At 49.1% G+C, this 26,333-nt stretch overlaps 1 protein-coding gene across 1 annotated transcript in view; it reads left to right on the plus strand.

Moving 5' to 3' along the window:
* The window catches only part of LOC132574394 (zinc finger protein 436-like), a 37,617-nt gene extending 11,929 nt beyond the window's left edge, over positions 1-25,688 (plus strand). The window contains exons 6-8 of the mRNA XM_060242757.1: positions 20,844-20,966; positions 21,949-23,427; positions 25,678-25,688. Coding sequence (XP_060098740.1) covers positions 20,844-20,966; positions 21,949-23,427; positions 25,678-25,688 — 1,613 coding nt within the window. The remainder of the gene's footprint in view (positions 1-20,843; positions 20,967-21,948; positions 23,428-25,677) is intronic.
* Positions 25,689-26,333: the final 645 nt, after the last annotated feature.

The raw sequence follows: 26,333 nt of genomic DNA on the forward strand, positions 1-26,333 counted from the left end.
CGATGCCATCATCATCACCCTATACAAGAACAAAGGGGAAAAGTCAGACTGCTCCAACTACCGGGGGATAACCCTGCTCTCCATCGCAGGCAAAATCCTTGCCAGAATACTCCTGAACAGACTGGTGCCCACCATTGCAGAAGAACTCCTCCCAGAGAGCCAGTGCGGCTTCAGAGCTAACAGGAGCACCACCGACATGGTATTTGTTCTCAGGCAGCTCCAAGAGAAATGCAGGGAACAGAACAAGGCTCTGTATGTGACTTTTGTCGACCTTACCAAAGCTTTCGATACCGTTAGCAGGAAAGGCCTGTGGCAAATCTTGGAACGTTTAGGATGTCCCCCAAAGTTCCTCAGCATGATCATCCAGCTACACGAAGACCAGCGAGGCCAAGTCAGACACTGCAACGACCTCTCGGAGCCCTTCCCAATAGGCACAGGTGTAAAACAAGGCTGCGTTCTCGCGCCAACTCTCTTTACGATCTTCTTTAGCATGATGCTTCAAAGAGCCACAGTAGATCTAGATGATGACGATGGTGTCTACATCCGCTATCGCACCGATGGCAGCCTGTTCAACCTGAGGCGACTAAAGGCTCACTCCAAGACAATGGAAAAACTCATCCGAGAGCTACTGTTTGCTGATGATGCTGCACTCGTCTCCCACTCGGTATCAGCTCTGCAGCATATGACGTCCTGCTTTGCAGAGGCTGCCAAGCTATTCGGCCTAGAAGTTAGTCTGAAGAAGACAGAAGTTCTCCACCAGCCTGCACCCCAGGAAGATTATCACCCTCCCTGCATCACTGTGGGTGAATCAGTTCTGAAGACAGTCCAGCAGTTCAGCTACCTGGGGTGCATCATCTCCTCAGATGCCAAGATCGACAAGGAGATTGACAACCGGCTGGCAAAGGCAAACCGTGCATTTGGCCGACTGCACAAAAGAGTGTGGAGCAACAAGCATCTGAAAAAAGGCACAAAGATCAATGTTTACAAAGCGGTTGTGATGACAACCCTCATCTACGGCTCCGAATCTTGGGTTTTATACCGTCATCACCTGCGACTCCTTGAGCGCTTTCATCAGCGCTGCCTTCGCACCATCCTCAACATCCACTGGAGTGACTTTGTGACCAACACTGAAGTCCTCAAGCGGGCGGAGGTTACCAGCATCGAGGCACTGCTGTTGAAGGAGCAGCTGCGCTGGGCTGGGCATATTTCTAGGATGGAAAACCACCGCCTTCCCAAGATTGCCCTGTATGGCGAACTCTCCACCGGCCATCGAAATAGAGGGGCACCAAAGAAGAGGTACAAGGACTCCTTGAAGAAATCCCTTGGCACCTGTCGCATCAACCATCACCAGTGGTCTGACCTAGCCTCAGATCGCAAAGCATGGAGGCACACCATCCACCAGGCTGTCTCTTCCTTTGAGAACGCACGCATAGCTGGTCTTGAGGACAAAAGGAGATTGAGGAAGAATCGCACTGCTACAGCACCAACCCTAAACCAGACTTTTCCCTGCAGCCACTGTGGCCGGACCTGCCTGTCCCGCATTGGTCTTGTCAGCCACCAGCGAGCCTGCAGCAGACGTGGACTACTGCACCCTTCTTAAATCTTCGTTCGCGAAGCCAAGCCGAGAGAGAGAGAGATGCAGCACCATGGGCCTCTCTAAGAAGGGCTTTAGCATATTCACATGCACCACTTTAGTCTTTTGCCCAGACCTCTCCATAGACACTGCATATGTGACATCGTCCAATTGGTCCACAATTATATGGGGACTGTCCCAATCAGCTTTTAGTTTATTCGTGCGCAGTGGCAGGAAAACCATCACCCTATCCCCTATTTCAAAAGTTCGGGATCTGGCTGTTTTGTTATACCAACTGTTCTGATTGCTTTGAGCAGGTTCTCCCTCACCAGATCCATCATCTCTTGCAGTCGTTCCCTGAAGGACAACACATAGTCCACTACTGACATTTTAGCCTTTGGGATTTTCTCCTCCCATCTCTCCTTGACCAGGTCTAGAGGTCCCCTGACCCTTCGGCCAAACATAAGTTCACAAGTAGAGAACCCGGTGGATTCCTGGGGTACCTCCCTATAAGCAAATAATAATTGTGGCAGTTTTTCATCCCAGTCTTGGGGATGAGTATCCACATAGGCTCTTAGCATTCCTTTCAAAGTCCCATTAAACCTCTCCGTTAACCCATTTGACTGAGGATGGTAGGCTGTGGTTTTCAGATGTTTCACTCCACAGCATTTCCACAAACACTCCATTAGTTCTGACAGAAAGTTACGCCCCCTGTCTGTCAGAATTTCAGCAGGAAACCCCAGTTGACAGAACACCTTGATCAGGGCTTCTGCTACTACTGGAGCCTCAGTGGAGGCTAGAGGCACTGCTTCTGGGTATCTGGTTGCGTGGTCCACAATAGTTAATATAAATCGTTTGCCTCTCTGAGTGGGTTTTGGGAACGGGCCCACAATGTCGATTCCTACCCTTTGGAATGCCTCTCCCATGATAGGAAGGGACTGCAAAGAAGCTCGTGCTTTGCACCCACTTTTGCCCACCTTTTGGCAGGTTGGACACGACTTGCAGTAGTCCCTCACATCCTGAGCCAGCTTCGGCCAGTAAAAATTTAACAAAAGCCTCTGTCTGGTCTTGTTAATCCCTAAGTGTCCAGCAGATGGTATGTCATGTGGCAGCTCCAAGAGCTTCAGCCTGTATTTCCTGGGAACCGCAAGCTGTTGAACTGCTTCCCAAGTCACTCGTCTACCAGGTGGCAACCAGAGCCTATATAAGCGACCCTGCTTCCATACCACTTGTTCAGTCAGAGTTTCTGAGAACTCCACTTCCTGGTCCCTTGCTACCTTACGCAGCGGTTCCAGACTAGGGTCACGTTGGATCTCTGACAGGAAAGTTTCTGGTTCTCCTAGACTCTCTGCCCTCAGCTCCTCCAAGCCACCCATAGTCCCACTATTCCCAGGACACTCAGCCAAAGTTTGTTTTGGGTTCTCTGCCCCCCCAGTTGGTTTTTCAGTGTCAACCAACTGAAATCCTTCCTGCCTGGAAGGCTCCACAGCATCTTGCTGCCCTTGGGGAAATTGGCACCCCTCTTCCCATTGGGCACACCCTCCTGCAGGGCTTGAGACAGGCTGGTCCTCCCCCTCCTGGGTGACTGACCTCTCTTCGTCCTCAGTAATCTGGGCTTTTTCCCCCTCCCTGGTTGGTGGTGAGGTGGCTTCTCTAAAGTTGCCTTCCTCCTCCCACTTTCCTCTGAGGGTTTGGCTGCGGTTTACAGCATTGATAGAGTACTGGCCAACCAACAAATCCCGGCCCAATAACACTGGAACTGTCTGTTCCTTCATTACCCCAACCTCCATAAGACCTGCTGATCCTCGCCATTCCACTGGCATCCGGGCCACAGGAATCTCGGCGGGTGGTCCCAGAACCCCCTTGATTCTGAATGCCATATCAGGGACAATGTCAGCTTCTGACACCAGATCTGCCCTCACAAGGGTGACTGAAGAGCCAGTGTCAGCATATCCCAAAACCAACCGGTCCTTAAGCCTTACTGGTTCAACAAAATCACTCCAGGCCTCTGCAGGCTCCATTCTGGTGAAAAGACATTCATGGCTTACCACGGCCACATACTCCTCCTTCACCTTTGGAGTGACTGGTGCTTTTGCTGTGGGTCTGTGGGTTTCAACTTGCAGCTCTGGGCAGGCCGACCTTAAGTGCCCAGGCTGGCCACAGCTGAAAGCACGTGATTAGTCAAATCAGGGGATTTCCTACCCTCTTCCTGGGCAGGTTTCCCTTCCCTTTTGGGTGACGGTTGTTCCTTTCCACCCCTTAAGGACCCCTTTTGTCCCCTTCCCAACTGGGAAGGGATCCAATTCAACCCCTCTTTGTTCTGCACCAGCTCGTCCGCCAGTTCTGAGGCCTCTGTAATGGTTTTAGTTTTCCTATCTTTTACCAGGCATTTCAACTCTATGGGAAGTCTGAAGTAGAACTGGTCTAAAATCAACAACTGAAACAAAGCCTTAAAATCCTGGGCCTTTTCTTCCTCTACCCATCTCTTCCCAAGATCACCTAGCTTTACACCAAATTCAGAATAGGATTTACATTCTTGTGGGGCTAAACCCCTGAACTGCTTTCGGAAGTGGTCTGCCCCCAGTTTAAACCTTTTAAATACAGTGGCTTTCTTTGTAGGCTACAAAAGTTATCCCCCCATCTTCCATAGGCATGCTGTGATAGATGGCTGAAAGTTCTCCAGTCAGGATGCTACAGAGGTAAGACATATAGTCTTCCTCTGCAATTCCCCACTGTTTGGCTGCCTTCTCAAAGTTGGAGAGGTATATGGAGGGGTCTTCTCCCTCTTTGTACACTGCAAAGTCTTTGGGGGTGACTTTGATCTTTTTGCTTTGTTCAGCTTTCAGATGTAGCACCTCAAGCTCATGGCGACGTTGCTCTTCCTGCTCCCATCTGCAGATCTCAGCTTGTTTTTCATCCCTCTCTCTTTCCTCCCGTCTGCGGATCTCGGCCTGTCTTTCTTTCCTCTCTCTTTCCTCCCGGCTGCGGATCTCATCCCTCTCTCTTTCCTCCCATCTGCGGATCTCAGCTTGTCTTTCATCCCTCTCTCTTTCACTCTCTCTTTCCTCCCGTCTGCGGTCTCGGTCCGCCTCGATACGCATTCTCTCCAGTTGCAATTGTAGCTGTAAGGTTGCTTCTGACTGGGTGGGGTGCCCTTCTGCAGGTGCCCCTGCATGCTGATGATGCTCCAACAGGAGGTCTTGCATATCTACTACAGTCATGTTGTCACACTCCAGCTTTTGCTTTGCGCACTCTTCCTGGAGCTGTGGCTTTGTCATCTTCAGGATGTCCCGTCTCTGGGCACGCTCCATCCTAACTAAACTAAACTTTCCCTACTCCAGTTGACCCGAAAATAAAACAAAACCTCTGTTGCTTCCTCTGGGTGCTTGTGTCAGAACGTGAAGAACGTCAATCGAGGCCCAGGACTTTGTTGCAAAGTATAGGCGTTTATTGAGAACTACAAAGCTGAGAGTACAGAATAACACTGATAACTAGAACTAACATTGGTTATATTTTATGCGGTTATGGTGACAACAATAAAACGATCTTTCACACGGCTAGAGACAACTGTCTGTTTCCCAGGACCCGTTATCAGCGAGGGAGGATAGAGTCCCGCTGTGAAGGCCTGCTCAGCCCAGCTTCAAAGGGACACCTGCAGATGCTGGCCAGAGGCTATCGGTCACCCCTCAGAGATCACAGTTTGTTTGAAATGCAAAGGAATGTTAGTTGCAGGCCTAGTGCCGGATACCTCTGGTTAGTGTCTGTTACAACATGGAGTCAGTTATGCTAACAGTGCATAGGAAAGTTACAAGTTCTGACATACTGCCCCCCCTAAGCTTTCGCCTTGGGCTTGTGCGGGTACAGTAGGTGGAATTTCTTAAGCAGTTGAGGGGCAGATACATCGCTAGCTTTGACCCACTCGTCACAGCTCGGGGGGAAATATTTCCATCGTATCAGGTAGTACAGTACCCCCCGTTTGACCCTGGAGTCTAGGATTTCCTGCACCTCATGGTGGCTCTGGCCGTTCACTCGCGTAGGAGGTGGCTCTGGAGGGCGAGGGTGCCAGGATGTAGCTCCAGGATCTTTGCGAAGTAGGCTGCAATGAAACACAGGGTGGATTTTACTCAGTAGCTTGGGCAACTCTAGTTCCACCGTCACTTCATTGATGACCCGTTTTATTTTGAACGGACCCAAGTACTTATAGGTTAGTTTTCGACACGCCTGAGGGAGTGGAAGGTTCTTGGTCGACAGGAATACCCTTTCCCCTTCTTTGAATTCCCATTGGGGTGAGTGCTTTTTGTCAAACTGGCGTTTGTACTCTGATTTGGCTTTCTCTAAGTTTTGCTGAATCACTTCCCATCCCTTACGGATCCCTTCCCACCACTGTTGGCACGAGGTCTGCTCTGGGGCCCCGGCTGGTAAGGGGAGGTGAGGGAAGGGTTTGCCTTCATAACCATTGACTATTTGGAACGGGGAGGTCTGGGTGGAGCTGTGAAGGCTGTTGTTGTACCCGTATTCTGCAAAGGCCAGTAGCTCCACCCAGTTCGACTGCTGGTAGTTTACGTAGCAGCGCAAGTACTGCTCTAGCAGCCCGTTAACCCTCTCCGTCTGGCCGTCCGTCTGGGGGTGGTAGGCTGAGCTGAGACCCTGCTCCATACCCAAAATCTTACAAAACTCCCGCCAGAAGTTGGCAACGAACTGTGGCCCGCGGTCACTAATGACCTTGTCCGGGAAGGAGTGGAGGCGGACCACGTGATTGAAGAAGAGATAGGCTAGCTTTTTGGCAGTGGGTAGCTGTTTGCAGGGGATAAAGTGGGCTTGCTTTGAGAAAGTGTCCACTACCACTAGGATCACCGTCTTGCCTTGGGAGGGCGGTAGCTCGACTATAAAGTCCATGGACACTACCGCCCATGGTCTTGTCGCTGTGGGGAGGGGGACCAGGTGGCCTGGGGGCTTGCCCCCTCTCCGTTTCGCCATAATGCAGGTCGGGCAGGAACTCACGAATTCTGACACATCCCTTTTCAATTGGGGCCACCAGAACTGCCGAGTGACTAGGTTCAGAGTTTTGACATAGCCAAAGTGCCCCGCTAGTCGGCTGGAGTGGCATTGCATCAGTACCTCCTTTCGTAAGGTCTTGGGCACATAAATTTTCCCTTGATGGTACCAAAGTCCCTTCTCCCCCTTTTCCAGCCCCTCGGGCCGTTCCTCTCCCTCCGCCTCGGTTTCGGTCACGAATCGGCCCTCCCCCTGCAATTCCGGAACCCCGGTTTTTTTTCCCGATCTGGTGGTGACTCCGCTCGCTACCTGGGAAGGGGGGACGAGGGAGTCTATCACCTCCTCCCTTTGGCTGTCGTGTTGGGGCATGCGTGACAGAGCATCGGCTAAGGAATTCTTGGTGCCGGGGATGTGTTTCAACACGAAGTCGAATTTGGCGAAAAACCCCGCCCACCGTATTTGTTTTGCAGTTAGTTTGCGCCGACCGGTCAGCGCCTCTAAGTTTTTATGGTCGGTCCAGATTTCGAACGGGACTCGGGCGCCTTCTAGCCACGATTGCCAGGTCTTAAGCGCGAACGTGACTGCAAACGCTTCCTTGTCCCACACTGACCAGTTCCTCTGTTCGTTTGAGAATTTGTGGGAAATGTATGCGCACGGTCTGAGTTCACCCCCTTCGTCCCGTTGCATCAATATTGCCCCCACCGTGACGTCGGAGGCGTCGCATTGCACCACGAAGGGTTTTAGCTCGTTGGGGTGGGCCAGTACCGGCTCGTTGGTGAACAACCTTTTCAATTCATCGAATGTCCTCTGGCACTCGGGAGACCAGTTAAGGTGCGCCCCGGGTTTTTTCGCCTCCTCCCCTTTCACCTTTGTTTTTAGGAGCTCGGTGAGGGGCAGCATCACCTTGGCGAACCCTTGGATGAACCCGCGGTAAAAGTTGGCGAACCCGAGGAAAGATTGTAGCTGCCGTCGGGTTCGGGGCGGTTCCCAGTCTATTACTGCCTGGATTTTCGCGGGGTCCATGGCTAACCCTTCCCCTGACACTCTGAAACCCAGGTAGTCCAGTTCCGACTTGTGGAACTCGCACTTGGCCAGTTTGGCATATACTTTGTTCTGATACAGGGTGGTTAATACCCGTCGGACCAACGGCACATGTGACTCAAGGTCCTTCGAATAAATAATGATGTCATCCAGGTAAACCACCACCCCCTTGTACAGGTATTCCCTCAACACCTCATTTATAAAGTTCATGAAGACCCCCGGCGCCCCTTGTAGTCCGAACGGCATCACCAGGTATTCAAACTGTCCCATCGGCGTATTGAACGCCGTTTTCCATTCGTCCCCCTCCTTGATGCGGACTCTAAAATACGCGTCGCGGAGGTCCAGTTTGGTGAACACCTTGCCCTCGGCTACCGTGCTAAGGAGGTCCTTTATTAGCGGGATCGGGTAGGCGTTCGACATGGAAATCCCGTTTATCCCGCGAAAATCTGTGCAAAGTCTCAGACTGCCATCTTTTTTCGTGCGAAAAAGCACGGGAGCGGTGTGCGGGGCCGTTGCGGGGCGGATGAACCCCCACCTCAGGTTTTTGTCTATGAATTTTTTCAGTTCTGCCTTCTCCGCCCAGCCCATCGAGTAGAGCTTAGCTTTTGGTAGCTCTTGCCCGGGTATGAGCTCGATGGCGCAGTCGGTGGGGCGGTGCGGGGGCAACTCGTCCGCCTCTTGCTCGCTAAATGCCCTCTGTAAGTCCCGATACTCTTTGGGGATCGATTTTACCTCCTCTATGGTCAGGCACAGTCTCTTATTCCGGGGCGGTGCCTTGGGCCCCCTCTCCTTCCGCCAGTGGTGATGTTCGCACCGCCAGTCCGGGAAACGCACTACTTGTGCTTCCCATTGTATGTCTGGTTGGTGCCTGGCTAGCCACCCCGCCCCCACCACTATATCGAACGAGGAGGAGGGCGCTATCACGAACACCTCTATGCCCCAGTGATCCTCGGTCCCCACCGGCACCGCTTGGGTCTCTTCGGTGCATGGCTCCCCTTTCATTACTGTCCCGTCCATCTGTTCAAACTGGATCGGGTGGGATAGGGGGGATCTCGTTAACCCGAGGGCCTCCACTAGGCGGGGGGTAATGATGTCTCTTGTGCATCCTGAGTCTATTAAAGCTCGGGCATGCATGAAGCGTTTCAGCCTGGGGTTCAATAATGTCACTGCCATAAATAAAAGTTCCCCGGTTATTCTCGCCGTCATGGGTGCCGGCGATTCCCGGACCTGCTTTGCGGCCCCTATTAAAGCAGGTCGCTGTCGTTTCCCGCCGCCTCGGGATCACACAACTCCTCGCTCGACCCTGCAATGGTTATAGTATCCTCGTCAGTCGCCATGGATGTGGCGACGGCGCCCCGACTGGGCTCTTTGGCGCGTCCCCCTCCCTTCTTCGGGGTGCCCCCGGTCGGCTTGGGGGTTGGCGTGGCCGACGGGGGTCTCGTCGGGCAGCTGGCGGCTAGGTGCCCCGGTCCCCGCACCTGAAGCATCTCCTGGTACCCCCCGTGGGGGTGGAAGTCAGCGGCTGCCTCTTTCCTTCCTGCTTCGGCGCCGAAGAGTTTGGTTTCCCGGCCCTTTTCCCGAGTTGTTGCTGGCGGCGCATCCCCACATGCTGTAGGTTCGTCTCCACCTCTCCCGCCAGTTGGATCCAGCCCACCAGGGTGTCGGGTCTCCCCTGGTGGTAGCATCGGTCGAGGATGTTGGCGTTCAAGCCGTTCTTGAACGCCGTGTACTTCATCAGTTCGCTCCAGCCCCTCATGGCCGCGCAGTGGGCCATACTCGGTCGTGTACTCTCGGGTTGTGCGGCTCCCCTGCTCGATCCTTTGGAGGGCTTCGATGGCCTTCTCCTCCCGCAGGGGGTCCCCGTACTGTCGCAGCATGGCCTGGAGGAACTCCGCCACCGTGGCTAGTTCGGGTTTTCGCCCGGTGTACAACCCCACATACCATTTCCTCGCGGCTCCTTTGAGGCGGGAGGCGATGTGGTCCACGCGGCTGGCTTCTGTCGGGTAGCTGGCCCCCCAGTGTGTGAAAAAGTTGTTGCACTGGATGGTGAAGTACTCCACCTCGTCCCCGTCACCATCGAATGTGATCTGCAGTTCTCGGGCTCTCCCATCGCCTCCTCCCCCTGGGGCCGCTGGGGCGGCGGGGGCCGCGGGCGCGGCGGGTGCTGCCGGGGCGGCGGGGGCCACGGGGGCGGCCGGCTGTCAGGCGGGGCCGCCCCCTCCTCCTCCTCCGTCAGCTGGGGCTCCCGGGACCCCTCCGGCGGGGCCCGCAGGTTGCGCGGGGCCCCCGCCCGGCGGCCCTGCCGGCGCGCCCCCCTGCAGGGCCCTCAACTGGTTGCGGATCGCCCCCAGCTGCTGTTGCATCTCTTCCGCCAACTGCATGCGGGTATCGTGGACCAAGTTGTGGATGTCTTTCACCCAGTCGAACATCTCGTTGCGGAGCGTTTGGGCCGCGTCTCCGTTCCCGGCGGGCGGCCCTTCTTCCCTGCCCTGGTCCCAGTTGTCGCCGCCGCCGCCGGTGGCGAGCGCTCGGTGCCTCTCTTCCGTGGCGTCCGTGAGCGTTGTGGACTTCTGCGGGCTCCAGCTCCGCGAGTGGAAGACGTCGGTGGAGAAGTGTGCCGGGTCGCGGATCTTCCGTCTCACGGCCGTCACCCCGGGCTCTAGCGGTCTCTCCTCCGGTGGTGTGCTGGGCTCTCCGTCGTCTGGAGCTTTTGCTGCCATGCAGCCAAGTTGCCAGTTCGGATAAGTCCCAGAAAAAAGGGATCAGTGTTATAATGTCAGAACTTGAAGAACGTCAATCGAGGCCCAGGACTTTGTTGCAAAGTATAGGCGTTTATTGAGAACTACAAAGCTCAGAGTACAGAATAACACTGATAACTAGAACTAGCATTGGTTTCATTTTATGCAGTTATGGTGACAACAATAAAACGATCTTTCACACGGCTAGAGACAACTGTCTGTTTCCCAGGACCCGTTATCAGCGAGGGAGGATAGAGTCCCGCTGTGAAGGCCTGCTCAGCCCAGCTTCAAAGGGACACCTGCAGATGCTGGCCAGAGGCTATCGGTCACCCCTCAGAGATCACAGTTTGTTTGAAATGCAAAGGAATGTTAGTTGCAGGCCTAATGCCGGATACCTCTGGTTAGTGTCTGTTACAACATGGAGTCAGTTATGCTAACAGTGCATAGGAAAGTTACAAGTTCTGACAGCTTGCACGTATCAAATTCAAAATGCCAAATTAAAAAAAAAATGCCTGGCCAATCAAGTTTTTTGTTTGTTCTGATCCCACCGCTGCCTCCAAATGTGACGGAACCGGCCCAATTCTGCCTTCAGACCCGGTCCCGTCAACTCCCTATTGAGTCGCCAACTCCTGGAGGGAGCTATTTCTCCTCCGGCCACTTGGGCTCGCTGCCACCACCTGCTCAGTCTAGGGGTTCAGATTGAGAGGAACAGGCCTCCCAATCCCCCTCTACAGCTATGAGGCCAGGCCTCAAGGTCCTCTGTGTAAGCCAAAATGCCTTCAAAACGAGTTTGGGGAATTAGTTAGGTGGGCACCTGGCTCACTCGGAATCTTTTTACCTATGTATACAAGATTAACCAGCCAGAGAGTGATGCTCAAATAATGAGACTCTAATTTAGTAAAACCAATTATAATTTATTGGAAAAATATATAGACTTCCATACAAGATAAAAATACACATACAATCATACACTCACACAGTCCTAAGAAATATAGATAGATCGATAGGGGAACATAAAAGGATAGACATACAGAGTGATATTACCTATCGTAGTCTTCGAGGAAGGCTCCAGTGGGCGACAAGCGAGGGAATTGGGAAAGGGACCCGAAACTGATCAGGAATCGGGGATGGATCTATGCAGCGGAAGGTCGGTTACTGATAGAAGCACACCTGTGGGTAGCTAGTCCACAGGTTATAAGGACTCTCTTGAGCCCTCAGGGGATGGGAGGTATCAGGGAGGAGAAAGGGGAGGCTCTGCAATGACCCTGAAGGCTGGACATTTGCAGAGCCAATGGCGAGTTCCTTGGTTGCACCTAATTGGGTACCTGCTCTTTACCAATGAACTTCGCCTGGGTCCTGTGTACCTGAGAAAACTTCCAGATTGCAACAGGCCCTGGGGCGGCTCCAAGGTGTCAGTCGGGAAGAAGAATGGAAATGGCTAAATACTTAAGCTTATCTGGGGAGGTGACAATAGGGAACCAAATATTGACCTAGGTATCCCCGGTATAGACAAAAGACTTGGCTTTGACAGGAGATGGTCTTCCTCTTATCCCATCATCTTCTGAGTAGGAGCCTTTGTCCAGGGTTTTGACAGACAAAAGGAGCAACAGTTGAGCTGTTAATCCATTCATGGGACAGACGGGTTGCTTGCGGGCTAAAGGTGACACAGGGTGTGTACGTGAGACTTCCACTATGAGGGAATGAAGTCCAGCCTGGTGGGAAGATGGCTACGAGTGGTGTTAGCGTTACACGGTGGATTCCATGTTCAGCGCTGCATAACCGGTCGCCTGGATAGCTCCGTGGCGGCGCAGCTTCTTCCGCTCCATGGCTGGCCCATGCTGTGACGGGGAAACGTTCGTTTGTGTTAGCAAGCACTCTGTACCGGGTTAGAATGCCTTCATAACTTGTGGCTGCTTGTACACATAAGTCCCTTTAGGTTCCTGGATAGTTTTGCCCACACTCTCTGGCCAGACGTGTGCGAGCTCACTTCTCCAGGCGCCCTGGCAACCCTACTGATGACTATGATGTTCGGGAAAAGAGGGGGCTTTTCCTCACATCTGCCACCCTGTACTTGGGTATCACAGAGACCACAGCATTTCTTCGGGGAACCCCTGGAGGATTGGCACCTTATCCAACTGCATGCCTTCCCCCTTCCCCGGGGCCCCCTTCATAAAGCAGCGTGGTCTAAGCGGTTGGGGATCTATGTGGTACAGAGTTTGACTGCCAGCATTCAAAACAGTAAAAATGTTTAATAAGAGAAATAAAAAAAAAACAAAGAAAACAAAAACAGCTACATGTAAAAGTTTAGCACAGCACCTGATCAGCAACAAGAAGGGCAAATAAAAGGTGGATTTAAACGCATCCTCTCATCCCTGGTGTAAACTTGGTCTACCGTGTGAATTACTTACTCGGTCTGACTGCCTGGGGTCCTCCTCCTCCTCTTGGGTAGGCCTCTCCACAGTCAGGAGCACACAGACTCACAACCTCTCTCTTGGAGGGCAAGCTGCAAAACTGCCCTTTTCCTGCCTAATTCAAATAAAAAGAACCAAAAGAACTACCTGCCTCTCTAGGAGGCTTTCCCCCTAGAGTTACTGGTTTAACTCCAGAAGGGAGGAGGGAATGAGGGGAAGGCTAAAGAACTTCCTTCCCCTCTAGGATGGTTTAACTCTGGAAGGGAGGGGGGGAGTGAAGGGAAGACTAGGCCGCACAGCCTGCCTAGTAGTTTCATGTTTCCCTCCAACCAAGCACCAACATTAACCAACATTAACCAAGATGGCGTTTCTCCACACAAGTCCTTTCCTCTGCTGCCAACATGAACAGCTGCCCACCTTGCTCTAAGTGACAGCCCTTGAAATACTTCAGGAGAGCAATCATGTCCCCCTCAACCTCCTCTTCTCCAGGGGGAGGGCATTTTCTGGCAGGGCCAACCAGCCTCTTTTTCACTTTACCCAGATCTCCCAATTGCAATAATTCAAAAGCGTCGTGCATATAAGACAGCCAAGGAATTAGCTCGGAAATTAAAGGTGGAGAACTTTATCCTTTTTCCGTCTACATTGGTGCTGATTCGCAATGGCAGAAGAGTCCTATTTCACACCCCACAAAGTGCAGAAGACTATCTACGTGCTATTGAAGGAGAGACTGTACCAGGAACAATGGACACTTGAGGCTTGCGCCGTGAAGCATGGACAGTCTTTGGATTCTTGCAATTAAAGCCGGGTGGTGGTTGTTTCTTTTTCCTTCTTTCTTTCCTTCTTGCTTACTATCCCCACTACTCAAAACCCTTTGGTCTTTTCTCAGCTTTCCCCATGTCCTTTTTCCTGTTGGATACCCTATACTGAATGCAGATAATAGCCCCCCTCACCTCCCTCGCATGGGTCCTTATAATGGTTTTCCTCCACGCTGTTTCTAAGTTCTTTCTAAGTGCTAAGGTGGAAGACACTAAAATAAAGTTTTTCTTTTTTTCCCCCTTTGCATTAAGTTGACTAGGTGATCTGGCTTCTTCTATATACAAGACCTGCTAGGACCCTGGACATATTCCGCCTGGGGTTTCCATGTTGGATCTGTATTAATATCAGGGGGACAATAACTAATGACGTGGTGACGTAAAACCCTATTTGCTTGGTCTGGTTAAAGGAATGTAATTTATAGTTTCCTGGGCACCTGATTATCCCTCCGTTTATGAAGTCCTGATTAACGTAAGAAGGGTTCAACTCTGAATTGGGTGGCTGCGTAATTTTAAAGGCTTATAGAGGATCTGTTTATATGAATCCCACCATGGCAATTGTTTGCAATTATGCTTTTGAAGGTAATCCTGAATGCACTCTCCAGCTGGGTTGTTAATGATGCAAAGTCTTTAACCCAGTAACTTACCAACACTCATTAATTAATGGATGGCAAGTGGGAAATAATTCAGTTTGTGATTATTGTTTATTAGGTCTGTGCTATAGATGAATTATTTCTTTGAATTTCTTATGTAGATTTGGTTGTCAACCATGTGCTGGAGGCTAGGCAGGAGAGACCTTCAATGATATATGCCCAATGGTTATTCTAGAAATACTTGTTAATTAATGATAATTAATTAATGATAAGACAAGGTTATGCAAGTCTTGAAGAGAATGTAAAGGGAAAAGCAGGCTATTTAGGGTTGGTTAGCTCATATAAACGGAATACAAACCTTATATCAGCTTAATGCAAGAGCCAGGAGGGGTTGAGGGCAAGATGTGTGAAACAAGGGAATTTGCAGGATGTTAATTTCAGGGTAAACTTTGTACTGGCATGGCTGGATGTTGAAGGGAATGAGGAGATTCAATTTGTCTGTGTATTAGGTGATTAAGTAGGATGGAGATGGGCCCATAGAGGTCTATTAGGGACCCTAGAATTTGTTACAGTACAGACCAAAGAGAGACTACTGATCTCTATGATTTGAGTAGATTAATGGTTTTTTTTTTTTTTTTTTTTTTTTTAGCCCGGGGCGATTGCCTTTTTTAAAATTTTTTGCTTTGTTCTGGATTCTAACATGGAAGTTGGAAGAATAGGTGGGGGCAGTTACCCTCCAAGGCGTAGGTTCGCCATGGAGGGGACTTATACACGGGGTGCAGTAGCATTGCCAAGATGGTATGGGAGGAGGAGGATTGCTCTCTGGCCCCTGGCCGAACGACCAGAGGTTGAACTAAGATGTCAGTTAAAGTAGCATCGCTTAATGCACGCGGCCTCAGAGACCCTAAGAAGAGAGCGATAGTTTTAAGGACTCAGGTCCTTCGGAATGCGGACATAGTATTAATCCAAGAGTCTCATATTTTGGACAATGAAAGCTCCTTGCTGGCTAAATTCCATGGTGACCAGGTCTACACTTCAGGATATGAGAGGAATGCTCGCGGTGTCGCAATAATTATTCGTGGACGCTTGGGCTGGAGTAACTTAATGAAGATTTCTGATCCCCAGGGACGCTACATTGTTCTAAGCGGCTTAATGTATGGACAAAAGGTTGCCTTGGTAAATTTTTATGGATCAAATAAGGATGATCCTGCCATTATTAAGGATGTGGTCTCTATTCTAATGAAAGTGGATTTCGAATGGATAATTATAGGCGGAGATTTTAACTTAGTCCTAGATAATGAAAAAGATCGAAGCACCAAGTCAGATCTAAGGTCCCCAAGGGCTTGGGCAGCGCTAACAGCAGCAATGAAGGAGTTAGGCTTGGTAGACGTGTGGAGAGAACAGCATAAAGACCAAAAAGGGTTTACTCACTACTCGCACGTCCACCAGAGTATGGCAAGGATTGACTACTTTCTGATTTCGAGGTCAAGGTTTCACCTGGTCACGAATTCCCAAATCTGCCCATTTTCCTTCTCGGATCACCATGCTGTTACCATGGAACTGGATATGAGAAATCGGATTGAGAAGAAGTCTACATGGTACTTTAATAACTCACTAGTTAATGATCCAGTTTTTTGTGCGCAGATGGAAAAGGAGATTCCACAGTTCTTCCAGAGTAATGAAGGATCGGTGGACCACTACTTAACCATTTGGGAAGCATTTAAAGCAGTGATGAGAGGTCGTATAATTGCGTATGCCACAGCAAAGAAACGAGAACGAGCCCAACGGGAGGAAGAGCTAGAGATGTTAATTAAAGACCTATGGGAAAAGCACTTTCAGAATCCGTCTCCAGCCCTCTACACGGAAATTCAACAGTTAACTTTTCAGCTGAATTTGCTCAAGTCGCGCAAGTCTGAACTTATATATGCCCAGATAAAACACCAGTATTGGGAGTTCGGCGAAAGGCAGGGGAAAATATTAGCCTCAAGGTTAAAGGGCCAACAGGAAGAGAGATGGGTAACTCAGATTAGTGATGACAGGGGAGGCGTTCATGCTACACCTTCTGGAATAGCAGACCAGTTTCGCCTCTTTTACCAAGAGCTGTACAAGGGTCATGTTAAAGAGGTAGATGACAAACAGGACGCCTTTATACGTCAACTTGACTTACCACAACTGTCGGAAGAGGCTCAAAGGATCCTCTCAGCTCCCCTAAGATTGGATGAGGTAACGGCTGCATTAGAATCACTTCGACATGGTTCAGCCCCGGGGCCAGATGGGTACTCTCCGGTCTGGTATTTCCGATTCAGGGATATCTTAGCTCCTAAGTTGCTGAAGACATATCAAGCAATTTTTGACAAAGGTATGCCTTCAAAAGAATTTAATGCGGCTTGGATTACACTGATTCTTAAACCGGGGAAGCCCGCATATCTCTGTTCAAGCTATCGCCCAATATCCTTGTTAAATGTTGACAACAAGATACTGACGGCTATATTAGCACAACGCCTTCAATCAGTAATAGCTTCGGTGGTGAACAGAGCTCAAGCAGGCTTTATCAGAGGTCGCTCGGGAGCTGATAATGTTCGGTTAATTACTGACTTAATAGCCACTTATAATGAGAAGCCGGAATCTGCGTTTCTAATCTCTATTGATGCTGAGAAGGCATTTGATCGTGTGGACAGAGGGTTCCTGAGGAAGACGATGACATACCTGGGCTTTCCGGAAGAATTCCTTCGGTGGACCCAGTTGATATATCAGAATGCGACCTCGAGAATTAGAGTCAATGGAGAGCAGTCTGGAGTAGTCGATCTGGCATGCGGCACAAGACAGGGGTGTCCGCTTTCCCCACTCCTGTTCAACATCTGCATTGAGCCTCTCGCCCAGGCGGTGCGCCAAAGGACGAACATATATGGTATGAAGCACGGTCTCAGCGAATTTAAAATTCTGTTATATGCAGACGATGCCCTTTTGATGGTGACTGAGCCAGAGTCCTCTTTTCCAGCAATTATTAAGCTTACTGAAGAATTCGGCCAACTTGCAGGCTACAAAGTGAATTGGGGGAAAACTGAGGTACTCCAAGTGGGCGGTAAGAAGATTCCTGAGGCAGTTGGAAGGCGGTTTAGACTTCAGGAGGACTCGATTCAATACTTAGGAATACAAATTCCCAATCGAAGTCAAAACTTAGTGGGGATGAATTTTAGAAAGCTCCTGGAGAAAACACAAGCTGACTTCACCCGATGGAAACCCATCCCATTGTCATTGTGGGGTAAAGTGAATGCCCTTAAGATGGTTACATTCCCCCGCTTCTTTTATGTTCTCCGAGGTCTCCATCAGTATATTCCGCAGAAGTGGTTTAAAAGAGTCAATACTCTAATAACAAACTTCTTGTGGGAAGGGAAAAGGCCACGACTTTCCTTGGCTAGGCTCCAGCTCCCAATTGATCAAGGTGGCTTTGGTATGCCAGACTTAAGTGTATACCATAGGGCCTATATGTTGGCAAGTGTTAGTAAGTGGAGGCAAGATGTAGGGAAGGAATCTCCAGACTGGGTGGCCCTCGAGGCTTCAACAGTGGCCCCTCTTTCTACGCTAGAGGTTTTGGGTTCGAAGCACTACCAAGGGGAAGTATTGCTTCCAGCAATTCAGGCCACCAGGCGATTATGGCAGCTAATAGGGTCCAAGCAAGGCTTTAACGCCTTCTTACATGGATCAATGACTCTTTGGGGAAACCCAGAATTGAGGATCGGAGGGTGCCAAGTGGTTTGGAAGGGTTGGATTGAAAAAGGGATAACAACTCTTGATCATCTACGAGACCCAAACAGAGAAGAATTCTGGACATTTAAGGAGCTTCAAGACAAGTATAATCTTGAATCTAACCAATGGCTACATTATTACCAAATAAAGATGGCGCTGACGCAGCTGCTGGGTCCGGATGCCTTGGCTGCCCCTGATCCACCATCCCTTTTAGCTGTATTAAGGCGGACATGGCAGCAAGATAATCCAGTGCAAGCCCTGTACACGTACTTTCGATATGGGACGCAACAACAACAGTTAATTGAAGAATTACGGGTAAAATGGGCAGATGAACTGAACCTTAGTATTCTACCATTCCAATGGTTCACAATCAACAGGGCGATCCGAAAAGTTTCTAAAGATCAACGCTTGATATTAATTCAGCAAAAAATTCATTTCCGTATTTACTGGACACCTGTTCGACTACACAAATTTAACCTCTTGACTTCACCAGCATGTTGGCGATGCCAGGGAGGTGAAGCGGGGCTAAGCCACATGATTTGGTCATGCCCGGTGCTGCTTGATTTCTGGGGCGATATACTCAGGTGGATAAACCGCGTATTGGGAGGTCAGCACAGATTCACAGCCATGCAAGTTCTTTTAAACTACTTCCCGTCAGCATGGGTGTTGTCTCGCCCACAGCGATATTGGGGATTTCGGGCACTGATGACGGCAAAGAGGATAATCATGCAGATGTGGAGAACGGAATTTTCAGGAACCGTAGCGCAATGGCTGGAGGACATGCTGCGATTGGCGGTGGATGAAAGGCTGGTCTACCGACGAATGATGCAACAACAACAATTCGAGGACATTTGGGCACCGTTTTTGGCGGCTGTCAATAATTTACAGGGTCCGGGATGTGAATTTGAACATAGTTCCCTCTAGGCTGTGGGGGCCAAGGTGGTCCAGAGAGCTATATCAAGTATTAGGCATACAATAGGCAGAGATAGATAAGTATGGGCAACAAGGGTGACGGGTCACAGGGTGCTGGATGAGTGGATAATTGTGAACTACGTAATTTTTTGTTTGTTTAATTGTTAAATATTTATTATTACTATGGATCTGTTACATATACTAATTTCAATAAATGATGAATATATAAGGAAAAAAAAAAAAACCTCCTCTTCTCCAGAATGAAGATTCCCAAGTCCCTCAGCCTCTCTTAATTACTTCAGCCTCAGCTGCTGCATCAGGGCTGGGTGGTGGCTCTGGATCAGTTGGTGGTGATGAGTCTTCATCAGCCTGCAGCTCATCAGCCTGTTTCCTGCTTCTGCTGACTCAGAGCCAGCCATGTGTGATTCCCTTCTCCTGAGGAGTCCTCCTCCACTGAAGATTCCATGCTGAGCTCAGGCTGGCCCAGAACAGGGATCCTCAGAAAGACTCTGGAAGGGGCTAGATTCTGATTTCTCTTTTCCTAATGCTGGCCCTTCTAAAACACAGAAAGATTTATGAAGGATGTAAAACCGAGACACCACTAAACAGTGCAGTTTCTACAGCTCAGCAACAGAAAATCATGAAAAGCTCACTGTTCTGTCTTACACATGAAATACCTGGTATTTGATAGTACATCTAGTTGTGAAGGCAGCATCACCTGAGAGTCGGAAATGACTGGTGCTTGCACAGGGACCTTTCCTTTCCCTTTCCCTTTCCTTTCCTTTACTTGTTACTATGTAAGTATTCCAACTATACTCTAAATCAGGGGTGTGAAACATGCGGCCTGGGGGCTGATTCAGGGGGCTCCTATAAGGCCCCTGAGCAACTGGCTGTCATCTGCTTCCTTCTCCCCATCTCTTGCTTACTTCTGCATCACAGCTTGCCTTGCCAGGCTTGCTCAGTTGTACAGGAGCTACAGATCAAAGTCTCTGTTTCTCCACTGGCTGAGGCTCCTCCCTTGGGGAGGAAGGGGGGAGGGAGAGCTTGCAGGCTCTCTCAACTACACAGTTGGCAAGTCCTTGGAGTTTGTAGCTTAATGGTGTGCAAAAATATCAGAATCTTGCCATGCTCTGTATGAAATCTGGTCAACGCTTCTAGTGAAACGGGGGGATATAAAGCACTATCTCATCACTGTGTTCAAGACTGCTGTGTCCAAGATTTATCTGCTGTTCTAGACTACTTGGGATTTGGAACACTACGTGGTTTCCTCAGGAGCTGCTGGACCGTGGATTCCTGTAAAGTTGAAGGACTATTGGTTGGAATTGAAGCTGCCGATGTCAAAGGGCTTGCCATGTACTTGTGGGCGCCTAGGGCCTCTCTGTTTTCTGTAATTGCGATGGGAATGTTGGGGGAGGATGCACAGGGCTGCTTTTGCTGGCTAGCTTCCTCTTTTCAGTTTTGGGCACCACATTTTAAGAAGGATATAGAAGGATATTCCCCACCACCATTACTGCTGCTCTACTAGAGTTTGATGCCGTACTTCACTCTACTTTAGTTTCAATACATCCATTTTTTCCCCAAGGAAATGGGGGCAACAGCACAGCCTGTTCCTTAGGCAAAGGGGAATAAATTTGCTGCAATGACAGGTCAAGTGGTCCCTCAGGAGAAGCCTTGAGAGGTCCCCTCCTTCCTCATTCACAGGGAGTGTGGGTGGGGAGCCTGGGTGAAGGGGGGGAGCTGGGCTCCCTTTTAGCTTTTGTCTGTGCTCGCCCTTTATTTTCTTCCCCTGGCAAACTCTGCCCTTCTCTGTGTTCCACCAGTAGAGTCGGAAGAGGCAACTTCCCTCCTTTCCCCCTTGCCAGTGTGTCCGCTTGAAACTCTGATCTGATCTCCTTCTCAAAGTAATGCCGATAGAAAAGAGTATTCCGTTTTTAAAACCATATTTTTGTGCTCAAAAATATATAGATCCGGCTCTGATAAGAATCATTTATCTCCCCCCCCCCCATACTCCCCCCCCAAAGAAGACAGAAGTATAAGAGAGGCTTTGGTGGAGAAAGACAACATCCTCACATCCGAAGGAAGGCTGGAGAGTTTCTCAAGGGGATCCCAAGAACAGGTTTCCTTCCGAAATGAGCTGGCTGAGAGTGAGTATCCTGCACGGTTATGTCCAGGGAACAGGCAAGGAGTAGCCATGGGGGTTTTCTGATTCACTTCTTTCTGATCAAGATTTAGTTTGGTACAATCATGCAGCCCGCTGGGTAAGGAGGGAGTGAGGCCGCCTGGGGACTGGGATTTGGAGGCTTACGAACTCCTTCTGAGCAAGAACTCTGTAATAAGCTTTTAGTCCTCCAGTGTGCTATTTCAGGCTGTGCAAATAGGTTTCTCTGTTTCACTCAGCATTACAGCACCGCTGGCTGGGGGAGAATCCAGTGCTGTGTTCACAGGGCCCCTCCCTTCTAGCTACAGGAGTTTGATCTCAAAGCTTTCTTTCCTGTGCTGCCGTGCGAAATAGCAGCGTGTTCATTTTTGCAGTGAGTCCTCTGGGAAAAGCCGTTTGATCGGCTCTGAGAGTTCCTGGTCCTTTCTGATAAAATCCCACACTTTTGCCTCGTTTCCTGGGGGGGGGGTTCCTGGATTGCAGCAAGAGGCACTACTAGATGAGTCTCCACTTCCCCTGGGATAGCCAGCCACCCAGCCAGCCAAGGCTCGGATCTGAATTAACCTGGAATTCTGCCTGAGAGCAATAGAAGCAAGAGTGCTGGCTTATATTGTCTGCTTTGATATTTTTAAATCACTTGTTATTCTTTTCAGTTGCCAGGCACCAGCTTCAATAAATCTTTCTATGTTGTTGGAAATTCATGGCATTCAGGAACCCTACGTGGTTCTGGCTAGATGAGGCTGGAGTGTGTGTGTGTGTGTGTGTTGGAGGGAGGGAGGGAGGGAGGGAATTGGCATTGCAAGCTCAGTCGTGGCTCTTGGGGGGTGAGGTATCCTTAAATGCTAGACATTCTGGGAAAAGGAGGGAGGTGGTTAAGATCAGGGAAGCTGGAGGAGGCTGCAGTCACAGATGTTTTTGGACCTTACGTGCCCCCCCATTTGTTAAAGGGATCTCTCTCTTTATTCCAGCAGGGGATGATCAGAGATATGAGGAGGTTGAGGAATGTGAGCAGCAGCTGCTAGATCGAGTTCAAGACTTGAAAGAAAACAGTAGAAATCGAGGCAGACCTAAGAGAAAAGAAGGCAGCCGTATGGATGAGAAGAGAGAAGGAAAAAGGTTTAATGTACATTTTCCAAAGAAGAGAATAACTAAGACATGTAAATCCACTCAGCGTAGGAAGTACTTCAGAAATAGATCACAGCTCCTTGTGCACCAAAGAGTAAACAGAGGCAAGAAACATTTTGAATGTTCAAACCATGGAAAACGATTCAGTCACAGTAGCACTCTAAAACTGCATCAGAGAACCCAAACAAGGGAGAAAACTTTTGAATGTTCGGACTGTGGGAAGAGATTCAGTCACAGTGGCCATCTTCAACGGCATCAGAGAACTCACACAGGGGAGAAACCTTTTGAATGCTCAGAGTGTGGAAAGAGATTCAGTCGAAGTTGCAGTCTTCAACTGCATCAGAGAACCCACACAGGGGAGAAACCTTTTGAATGTTCGGACTGTGGGAAGAGATTCAGTCACAGTGGCCATCTTCAACGGCATCAGAGAACTCACACAGGGGAGAAACCTTTTGAATGCTCAGAGTGTGGAAAGAGATTCAGTCAGAGTAGCTGTCTTCAACTGCATCAGAGAACCCACACAGGGGAGAAACCTTTTGAATGTTCAGAGTGTGGAAAGAGATTCAGTCGGAGTGACAGTCTTCAACAGCATCAGAGAACTCACACAGGGGAGAAGACTTTTGAATGTTCAGAGTGTGGAAAGAGATTCAGTTGGAGTTACAGTCTTCAACTGCATCAGAGAACGCACACAGGGGAGAAACCTTCTGAATGCTCAGAGTGTGGAAAGAGATTCAGTCAGAGTGGTGATCTTCAAAGGCATCAGAGAACCCACACAGGGGAGAAACCTTTTGAATGCTCAGAGTGTGGGAAGAGATTCAGTCGCAGTGGCACGCTAAAACTACATCAGAGAACCCACACAGGGGAGAAACCTTTTGCATGTTCAGAGTGTGGGAAGAGAGTCAGTTGCAGTAGTACTCTAAAACTGCATCAGAGAACCCACACAGGGGAGAAACCTTTTGAATGCTCAGAGTGTGGAAAGAGATTCAGTCAGAGTAGCTGTCTTCAACTGCATCAGAAAACCCACACAGGGGAGAAGCCTTTTGAATGTTCAGAGTGTGGAAAGAGATTCAGTAGAAGTGACAGTCTTCAACGGCATCAGAGAACTCACACAGGGGAGAAACCTTTTGAATGCTCAGAGTGTGGAAAGAGATTCAGTCACAGCGGCCATCTTCAGCAGCATCAGAGAACTCACACAGGGGAGAAACCTTTTGAATGTTCACAGTGTGGAAAGAGATTCAGTCAGAGTGGCCATCTTCAACTGCATCAGAGAACCGACACCGGGGAGAATTCTTTTAAATGTTCAGAATGTGGAAAAAAAAATAGTGATAGAGGCACTCTAAAACAGCATCAGAGAACGCACACAGGGGAGAAACCTTTTGAATTCTCAGAGTGTGGGAAGAGATTCAGTCTGAGTTGCAATTTTCAACGGCATCAGAGGACCCACACGGGAGAAACCTTTTGAATGCTGAGACTGTGGAAAGTGATTAAGTCGGAGTCGCCATCTTGAACTGCATCAAAGAATCCACACAGGGAGAAATCTTTTACATGCTCAGATTGTGGTATGAGATACAGTTGGAGTGGCTCTCTTCAGCTGCACCAAAGAACCCACATGGGGAAAACTTCTTTGAATGCAAAGAGATTCACTTGGCATAGATATCGTCAACAGCATCTTAAGAATCCACTCAAGGAGAAACTGTAACGACTTAGACTATCAAAAGAGCTTTTCTAGAAAGCTTGAATGCACACAGAAATTTTACCCTAAACAGGACGAAATGTTAAAAATGGTCAGACTATGGCAGGAGATTTAGCCATGTTTGGAGACCTCAAACACATCCCACTGTCCCACATGCTGTTAAAGGGACACCACTTTTTACCTCCAGGCAGTTGGCAACCCTAGATTAAGCGTTACTTTATGAATCAGAGGACTGCTAAGGAGTAGTCAGAGCTCATTAAAGAGATTATTATTTCTTGCAAGTAAATCAGACTTTGTGAATTCAGAAACTGCAGCTGGGGTAAAATCTCACAGCTCAGGTATTATTGGAGCTTATATGGGGCATATCTAGGATTCTCTATCTACAGCCTCCCTACTGTTATTGGGCTCAATATAAAGTGTTGGCTATTACCCAGAAAGCCCTTCCTGGCCTCGGACACTTGTAATTGCCAGACTGCCTCTCCCCCTCTGTGCCCCCACAACAGCGCCGCTCCTCTGGGTGAGGTCTTCCGCAGGTGCCAGCCTGCAAATGGGCAGAATCAGCAACTGCACATACACCTGTTGTGGAGCGGCCTGCCGGAGGTCAAGAAACTATTGAAAACTGAGTGGATCAAGAGAGCTTTTCTACCCGGGCAGGAGACTCCAACTGTCTAAAATGACTCACAAAGTTAACTTGGAGAAAACATTAGGGACTGTGGTCTGAGCTACTGTGTTAAGGGCAGTGAACCTAGGATCCTACGAAGCAAATCTTGCATCTTATATTATTTAATGTGTCATCTTAAGACCAAGCCTTTGCTTCAGCTGTGATTTTAGATTTCTGATTGGTTCTACAACCCTAATCCTTTCGTGTTGTTCATGGAATGCTCCTTCTTGTTGATTATTTGGACTCACATCTGTTAGTACTTTCCAAGAGGCCTGTCATTCAAAAGCCGTGGCAGACGAGCAGACCTCCTGAAGCATTCTTCAATAATGATCCTGATTTGGCTATAGATTAGGATTTACTTTGGGCCCCAGATTTGGAATTCTTTGGGAACATTTCTTTTTGCCGAATAGAATGAATTATAGGCTATTTCTCAGTTCTTAATATCTAGTATATTGTGTACTGTTTTGGTAAATTGTTTATGCATCGAATTGTATAAATTGGATCTTTGTATTTAGATTTATATTTTATTAATTATTTTCCCTATGCTTCCTTTGTATTGGATTAGATTTAATTTTTAAAAAAGCATTGCTTGAATGGTCCCTGTCTTCTCTGGGCTAATTTTTCACTCCCTTTGATTTCCTGCCTGGCTTTCTGTTGGCTGACAAGGTGTCTGAGGAACCACAGCAAAATTGTATACCTCTGGAACCAGAGAGCAGATTGTCTGGGCCAGGTTGGCGCTTAAAAGGCACCTTGAATCTCTTCCTTCATTTGAAAATAAATAGTCATGGAAATAGTTCTTTTATTGCTTCTGTGCCCAGCAGCTAGTAAAAGATTAAGAAGCAGACAAGACAGTGTGCATTTTCTAGGGAGAATACAGGAAGGAGGGGAGAAACACTGAAGTCCTCCAGTGTCCTCCTTGTGGGATCTGGCTTTGCTTGCAGGAGAGCCGGAGGATGGGGGCTTGAGAAGCCAGATTGGGGGGGGGGGGTGCCTGCATGGGGAAAGAGTGGGGGGGCTGGGAGGAAAAGCTGCCTCAGACTGGACAGCTCTGCAAGGGAGTCCCACATGATGAACAAGGAGGGTGGGAAATGATCCAGATGTACATAATTTGCAGAGAGCCAGGTGAGTGGAGCCTTCCCCAGGCAGGCCATTACAGAAGGCGGGGCCACAACAGAGAAGGCACGTGTGTGGTGAGTTGTTGATTTTGCCCATTGCCAGGTGGCACCTAGCGGAGGTCCTACTCAGGTGAACATGGAGAGGTGGGGAAAGGGAGCAGACAATGAGGTACAGAAGGGACAGCTTACACAAGACTCCCCTCCCATATAGTCAGTGTTGCCAACCTCCAGGTGGTGCAGGAAAAGCGCAGATATACCTCTGCAAAAAATGAGCCTCAATAATAATACAAAAACTTATAAGTGCTTTATAAATATGGAGCAAGATAAGGTGAAATGAATCACAAAAATAGAAATAGAACACTGAGCATGCCCCCCGTATCTCTAAAGTCTCACAACCGAGAAATTAATGCCAAATTTTCAAATGAAAAGTCCAGGCTATGGCAAAGGTTGGTTCTTAAACGGAGCCCCGAGCTCCAATTCTTCTCAGTAGATGTTGAAGGAGTTCAGTGCAGCAAGGCATATATGGAACGTGACAGGGTTACACTTGATGCCCTGTTTCCCTGTTCTACAAGCTTTACAATGCCATTATGCAATTTGCAATGAGAGCAAGGCTTCAGAATTCTTAGCAATGGCAACCCTTCTTGGCCATCTCTCCACCCCAGCAATATCTCCAAGGTGGCAAACATCAAACCGTTAAAGTGTCATGGGCTGGGGCCGGGTCAGGCAAAGTCCAGGGGCAGTCCAAGATCTGTAGCTGGT

This window comes from Heteronotia binoei, chromosome 6, assembly GCF_032191835.1.
Source record: "Heteronotia binoei isolate CCM8104 ecotype False Entrance Well chromosome 6, APGP_CSIRO_Hbin_v1, whole genome shotgun sequence".
In the NCBI taxonomy this organism is placed as follows: domain Eukaryota; kingdom Metazoa; phylum Chordata; class Lepidosauria; order Squamata; family Gekkonidae; genus Heteronotia; species Heteronotia binoei.